The following is a 7,806-nucleotide window of genomic DNA, read 5'->3' as shown; positions in this document are numbered from 1 at the left end:
GAAGGGAGGGTGGAAGGAAGGAAGGGAGGGGAGGGTGGAAGGAAGGGAGGGAGGGTGGAAGGAAGGAAGGAAGGGAGGGTGGAAGGAAGGAAGGGAGGGTGGAAGGAAGGAAGGGAGGGTGGAAGGAAGGAAGGGAGGGTGGAAGGAAGGATGGACGGACGGGAGGAGGGTTGAAGGGAGGGAGGGTTGAAGGGAGGGAGAGAGGGAGGGAGGGTAAAAGGGAGAAGGAGAGAGAGGGAGGGAGGGTTAAAGGGAGAAAGGGAGGGAGAGAGGGAGGGAGGGAGGGTTAAAGGGAGGGTTAAAGGGAGGGAGGGTTAAAGGGAGAAAGGGAGGGTTAAAGGGAGGAAGGGAGGGTTGAAGGGAGGGTTAAAGGGAGGGAGGGAGGGAGGGTTTAAAGGGAGGGAGGGAGGGAGGGTTAAAGGGAGGGAGGAAGGGAGGAAGGGAGGGTTAAAGGGAGGGAGGAAGGGAGGAAGGGAGGGAGGAAGGGAGGAAGGGAGGGTTAAAGGGAGGGAGGAAGGGAGGAAGGGAGGGAGGAAGGGAGGAAGGGAGGGAGGAAGGGAGGGAGGGTTAAAGGGAGGAAGGGAGGGAGGAAGGGAGGGAGGAGGGAGGGAGGGTTAAAGGGAGGGAGGGAGGGTTAAAGGGAGGGTTAAAGGGAGGGTTGGAGGGAGGGTTAAAGGGGAGGGGGAGAGGGTTAAAGGGAGGGAGGAAGGGAGGGAGGAAGGGAGGGAGGGAGGGTTAAAGGGAGGGAGGAAGGGGAGGGAGGGGTTAAGGGAGGAAGGAGGAAGGGAGGGTTAAGGGAGGGAGGGAGGGTTAAAGGGAGGGAGGGAGGGTTAAAGGGAGGGAGGGAGGGTTAAAGGGAGGGTGGGTGGATGGGTAGAAGAAAGGGAGGTAGAAGGAAGGAAGGAAAAAAGGAAGGAAGGGAGGGAGGGGTGGAAGAAAATAAGGGGGTGGGTGGAAGGAAGGAAGGTCAGACTCACATGCTCATTCAGAACTCAGAACTGTTGGCTTTGTGTTTCCCGCCCACACATCCTCTGAAGCTGCACAGACTGGAGTGTGGATGGGCACTTGGGGAGGCAGAGCAGATCCCGTCTCTCTCCTTCTCCTCCCTCCTTCAAGGAAGCAGCTGAAAGCTGCCAGCGGGAGAGGAGAAGAATCTGCTTCCAGCTGCTTCATGAAAGCCATACAGAGATCGCTGCTTGCCACTGCTGCACAGATCATATCTGATTTTTCCATGTCTTTCCTGCCCCCCCCCCCCCCCTTCCGCCCTGGGTTTATAACCCTCTCTTACTCAATCCCTAATTTTAAAAAATTAAGTTTTGCCTTTAGTTCTACTTTAGTGTACAATTAGAAAATATTTCTGCACTGAGAAAAAAAAAATATGTATCTCATGGCAAAATACAAAATCACACGAAGTACATGTCACCAATACATGCACATTTTCCCAGGTTTTCTCCCTCTAGAAATGCTGCAGGTACAGAGAAAAAAAGAAAAAAAAAATACCTGTTGATCTGACGGAAATCAAGTGTGTTATTAACTTCATTTTTGGGCTGACAACACACTGTCTCTGTTGTATGGAGGCCTGCCTGCCTGCGTTGTATCAGGCCTGCCTATTGGACTACAGCATTCCACCTATCCCCCACCACTGCATCTATTAAATAATTGACCTTTAAGAGCCTCCCCACACACTGTGTAGGAAAATGACTCCTAAGTAATGTAGCTTTGATGATGTCACGAGTTGTCCCTTCTTACAGGAATAACATAAAAATATATAAACAAATTCTGGGTCATGCTCTAGTGGGAGGTTTGTACTTAAAAAGTAACGTCACCCAAAAAGATAAGTTCCAATTTTCTGCCTTCCAACCTCCCTCCAAGCACTTTTGAAACCTTTATATTATTTTGTGCAGCAGGTACCTGGTTTTGGCAGGTACCTGCTCCCATTTCCGCTTGGATGGCCCCCCTTTACCCGCAGCCATCTGGTCCCAGGCGGCTGCAGGACCATTCGCAAAGTGCAGAGCTGTTCGCGCATGCACAGTGTGAAGCCGCAAGGAGTCACAAGCTGGCTTCCATTAATAATCATGTCGGGCCCGGGGGCCAAAGACCGGAAAAGAACTGGCCTGGGTGAGAATAGGGATGGACACCTGGACAGTTAGGTGTCCCTCTATTAAAAGTCAGCAGCTGCAGTATTTGTAGGGTACTGAAGATCCACTTTAAATTTGGGTAAGAATTTCACATAAATTCCAAGTGGCTATACACATATTTAAATCTGACAACCACACTAGCAGAACTACATTGGTTTCAAAGATTCTAGCCAGGAAGAAAGAACAGCTTCCCTCTTTACAATATCTTCACAATACATATGCAGAGTACATCAGTATAACATTGAGCATTATAAAGCCTCCTAATAAATTGTATTGAAAATGGTGGAAGCTGAAGATGCAGCACAATCATTCCTCCAATCATAGATATAGGTGATAGTTGCCATAATGAATCCACACCACCTACTGCAGCCATAGGTCTCCTTCACCTGTTAAGTGTTGGCAAGTCTTCATTAAGTACATGACGAATAGCTTTTTCTGCTACAGTTGGCATTTTATTTGGATAGCAACATGTAACCTTATCAGCAATGTAGGATCAGTATATCATACTGAATTTCCGTTAACCACAACAATATTATAAATGATTAGCTCTGCAATCTGTTGCTGGTTTCATAGAAAACACACTTTCTACTTCTACCCTGCTGTAGCACAGATAAAAACACACACACACACACACACACACTATACATATATATATATGCGCTGAAGATAAATCATCTTACGTCCTTCTCTTTCTTGTCTGGTATGGGGGTTTGCTTTCTCATATTGTTTCCAGTGTATGCAACACATTTCTTAAAAAGGAAAGCGAGACAAAAACAGGTTATGAAAAAAATATATATTATATACACATACATAGTTTCTGAAGACAAAAGAAATATTATTCATATTTATACGGTACCAAAAGTTTACACACGTAAAGTATAGTATAAAAACTCATACCAATTGCCATTCACCAATATCTTCATTCCAGTGTACATAATTTTCAATCATTTCCTAAAGAAGAAGCAAAAAATTTAAAAATCAGCCTTACTACCCTTTTCCTAGTTATAAAAACCCAATGCGTTTTACTTTTGGTTTGCATGCAAGACCATGGAACGCTGTATGTATCCAATATTTCACAGAAGGGAAAGCTGCAGGCTGCATTTTCCTAGACAGCAGCCCACAAAAACACTTACATGGAAAATATTCAGTTAAATATAAACATTTCCACTGCATTTCTGTATGGTTTGGTTTCTTACCAGATACTGTGCAATGGACCAAGGAAAGTTTCTAGATTTTTTTTTTTTTAAGTATTTTGTCATAATTAATCATATTTTTTACATTTCATGACACTTCTTCAAAATCTACACAGAATCTATAAGAAACCTATTTCACTAATCATACACATCATTGCCCTAGACCATGTACAGCTTTGACTTCCTTGTACAGTTGTGTTCAAAATAATAGCAGTGTGTTGAAAAAAGTGAATAAAGCTCAAAATCCTTCTAATAGCTTTTATTTCCATACACACAAATGCATTGGGAACACTACACATTCTATTACAAATCAAAACATGAAGAAAAATATATCAAATTTGTGTTGTTCCTCTAAAAAAAATGAAGAAAAGCTAATATTAGACTGTTCAAAAAAATAGCAGTGTTTGTATTCTTCTTTACAAACTCAAACATTCACTATATAAACTGAAAAATGTTTGAAGATTTTGCTTTCCTTTGAATCACTTAATTAATATTTAGTTGTATAAGCACTGTTTCTGAGAACTGCTGTACATCTGTGTTGCATGGAGTCAACCAACTTCTGGCACCTGTGAACAGGTATTCCAGCCCATGATGATTGGACTACATTCCACAGTTCTTCTCTATTTCTTGGTTTTGCCTCAGAAACTGCATTTTTGATGTCACCCCACAAGTTTTCTATTGGATTAAGATCCGGGAATTGGGCTGGCCACTCCATAACGTCAATCTTGTTGGTCTGGAACCAAGATGTTGCACGTTTACTGTTGTGTTTGGGGTCGCTGTCTTGTTGGAACACCCATTTCAAGGGCATTTCCTCTTCAGCATAAGGCAGCATGACCTCTTCAAGTATTCTGATGTATTCAAACTGATCCTTGATCCCTGGTATGCGATAAATAGGCCCAACACCGTAGTATGAGAAACATCCCCATATCATGATGCTTGCACAACCATGCTTCACTGTCTTCACAGTGTACTGTGGCTTGAATTCAGTGTTTGGGGGTCGTCTGACAAACTGTCTCCGGCCACTAGACCCAAAAAGAACAATCTTACTTTCATCAGTCCACAAAATCTTGCGCCATTTCTCTTTAGGCCAGTCAATGTGCTCTTTGGCAAATTGTAACCTCTTCAGCACGTCTTTTTTTCAACAGTGGGACTTTGCGGGGGCTTCTTGCAGATAGCTTGGCTTCACATAGGCGTCTTCTAATTGTAACAGTACTCGCAGGTAACTTTAGACCTTCTTTGATCTTTCTGGAGCTGATTGTTGGAGGAGTCCTTGCCATTTTGGCTATTCTTCTATCCATTCGAATGGGAGTTTTTTGCTTTCTTCCACGTCTTTCAGGTTTTGGTTGCCATTTTAAAGCATTTGCGATCATTTTAGCTGAGCAGCCTATCATTTTCTGCACTTCTTTATATGTTTTCCCCTCTCCAATCAACTTTTTGATCAAGGTACGCTGTTCTTCTGAACAATGTCTGGAATGACCCATTTTTCTCAGAATTTCAGAGAGAAATGCACTATAACCAGCATGTACAACATTTGCTGCCTTCCTTCCTTAAATAAGGGCAATAATTGCCACCTGTTTTTCAAAGAATGAATGACCTCACTAATAGAACTCCACACTGCTATTATTTTGAACATGCCCCTTTCAATTAGTGATTCAATTACACAGAATCAGCAGCATGCATGTCATGACTGTTGGGTCTGTTGGATTTCTTTTACTCTACTAAACCTGCTAGTAAATTATTTGCCATGTAGAAATATCATTTCTACCAAAGACAGTGATTGATCATGTTAGTGATGTCTGACTGCTATTATTTTGAACACAACTGTATATTTGCAGTTTTAATTTATATACAAGATGTTCACATGCCAAAACACTAAACCCAGGGGACCTTTTTTGCATCATCATTGGAGTTCTGACCAGAGGTGGTCCTATTAATAAATATGTAAATAAATTGCAATGTCAACTGATGCTGCAATTTATTTACATACTTATTGGGATTGGCATATATCAATTGCTTTGTTAGTTGCATTACCTACCCACTGAGCACAGACTTTTTTTTAAATAGTTATACTGTTATAATCTCTCTGGATTATTTCAAGGCTCAAGGCCCATCATTACATCAAAGCAGGGATATTGTCCTTGAAAAAGCAAACCTATAAACACATCAGAAGATGAAGATGATAGATGTTAGGACTGTGTTACCTGATACTCTTGGGGAATAAAATTATCAATAATGATCATTTGAAGACGAAGCTCTCGACTAAGCTGCCTGATGTTCTCCAACAGCCCTTCTATTTCTCTTTGGTGCTCTTGCTGCAGATCAGCCATCTAGCATTGTAGCAAACAATAAATAAGTAGTAAATGTAACAGAACACAATATACTTTAAGAACACAAGGGCATACCTGAAACTAACAGAAGGGAAGGTCAATACTAACCTTATTAATTTTTATTTTACCGTATAAATAATAAATGTTTGAACTAGACTTCCAGCAGAAGCAGTGATTTAAACAGTACGTAAATTTAAACATTGGCCTATACTCAGAAAGAAAAAAAGAAAAAAAAACAAAAAACTTGGGAGGCAGACTTGATGGACCAGTCGATGATCCAGGTCTTTTCTGCAGTTTGTACATTATAAAGATATATAAAGATTAATAGACAAACATTACTGTAATGTAATCATAGAAGATTGTATTTAACTATATACAGATACAAAAATGAATAAACCAATAATGAATCCTTTGATATCATTAGATGTTATTTATGTGGTTCCATGTACTGCCACATACTCTGAAGAGCCCATCTGCTGGATGCCATGAAATCATGTGAGCATATCTGTGAATGATATAATCATTAGTGACTACCCACTTTCTATGCAAGAGCACAAGACATTGTATTCAAAGTGGTTATGCGACACGTTTGCCTATATTATCTGGTCCATTTGTAATGGTGCTGATATTCTTATGCTGGTCTTTGGTTGCATATTATATGTTGCATGTGGATAACATGTCTGTAACATTCTGTCTTTGAACTGGATGATTATGCTCCGCTGTTACCTACTGCACAGGGACAAGTTGCGCAGAGTATTACATGGCCATGAAGATGAAGAGCGTGGGCTAACAACTCAGGTTTTGAATTTAACATCTCTAAGTTTTGGTACGCGAGTGAAATGGTTTGCAGTATGCTTTACATTGGGAATTGCATTTTCAATGCTTACTGATTGATTGTATACACCGGAGAAACATAGGATCGTGAGAGACAAAAGGGATCCTCCTGTTAATATTGGTTTTCCAACATCTTTCCCTGCTTGAAAGCAATGGTGGATATACATCACCAAGCCATTATATCCATGCGTTTATGACTCTTATTGGTTTAAGGGTCCACATGGTCCAGTAAGAGTCCTACTAATATATGGTGGTGGTTCACTCATTCTACCAAAGACACATGGGGGTTTATTTACTAAAGCTGGAGAGTCCAAAATCAGACTTCCTTCTGCCTAGAAACCAATCAGCTTCTAACCTCAGCTTGTTCAATGAAGCTTTGGCAACGAAACCTGGAAGCGGATTGGTTTCTATGCAGAAGGGAGTGTAATTTTGGACTCTCCAGCTTTAGTAAATAAACCCCATGGTGTTTGACTTCACATACACCAGGACTGTATGATTACACAGATGGCCCAGAAAAAAAAAAAAACCTCACACAAAAAAAAGGAGGTTAATGCACAATACATGTAAATTGCTCCACAAGGGGAACAGGAAAGTAATATATATGCATCCCCTTAAAACACCAAATTAAACCATAATAAAATAGAATCATTGCTTTTTTCCCAAACTTGCAAGCACTCAGTTGTAAGTACATGGTCATCTCTTTTTTTCTACTGTAGTTAGACCATTTATCATGATCCTGAGTTGGCCTAAAAAGATACCAAAAGTAACAAAAAGTGTAAAAAAGCAGACATTTCACGGTGCCTGCAAGCACCTGTGTTAGTTTTTAAATAGTTCAAATGTTCCTTTGTTGCTTGGATATAAGGCCTAGATGGTAAGGTCACCCCTGCCACAGAGAGACAATTAAAGACTAACACAGGTTTTGCTAGTGTCACAAGAAGCCTGTACTCCAGAATGGTTTTGGCTTTCAACACTTTTTAAGTCAGTTGTCAAAAATATTTTAGGAACTCTGTTACCCGTCAGCTTCATTTGCATTCATGAAATAGTTAGCAGTATAGAATGCAATTATTATTTAGTAATAAAATTGCAAAATAATGGCTTACAATATACAAAGAAAGATGTATGAGAACAATTAGTCTGCACAATAAACAAAAAGAAAAGAAAAAGATGAGGATAGCAGAACAAACCTCAGACTTGGCTGCCATCAGCATGGTCCACACTTTTTTCAACTTTTTGGTTTTACCCTGGGCCTCCTCCTGTAAGCTTGTGTACTTTTCTTCAATATCTAAGCGTTCTTGCTGTATGACATAAAACAGT

At 40.8% G+C, this 7,806-nt stretch overlaps 1 protein-coding gene across 1 annotated transcript in view; it reads right to left on the bottom strand.

Annotated features, from left to right (window-relative positions):
* Positions 1 to 2,818: 2,818 nt before the first annotated feature.
* KIF3A (kinesin family member 3A) overlaps positions 2,819 to 7,806 on the bottom strand; it is a gene marked incomplete at its 3' end in the record, with an annotated part of 100,367 nt that continues 95,379 nt past the window's right edge. Inside the window, exons 13-16 of the mRNA XM_089673052.1 lie at positions 7,677 to 7,787; positions 5,533 to 5,658; positions 3,036 to 3,089; positions 2,819 to 2,887 (exon numbers count right to left, since the gene is read on the bottom strand). Coding sequence (XP_089529178.1) covers positions 2,819 to 2,887; positions 3,036 to 3,089; positions 5,533 to 5,658; positions 7,677 to 7,787 — 360 coding nt within the window. The remainder of the gene's footprint in view (positions 2,888 to 3,035; positions 3,090 to 5,532; positions 5,659 to 7,676; positions 7,788 to 7,806) is intronic.

Source organism: Staurois parvus, unplaced genomic scaffold, assembly GCF_062004578.1.
Source record: "Staurois parvus isolate SC_StPar_1 unplaced genomic scaffold, SC_StPar_1.0 ptg000133l, whole genome shotgun sequence".
Taxonomy (NCBI): Eukaryota; Metazoa; Chordata; class Amphibia; order Anura; family Ranidae; genus Staurois; species Staurois parvus.
Note: the sequence above shows the minus strand (reverse complement) of the source record. Positions and strands in the feature narration are given on the sequence as shown.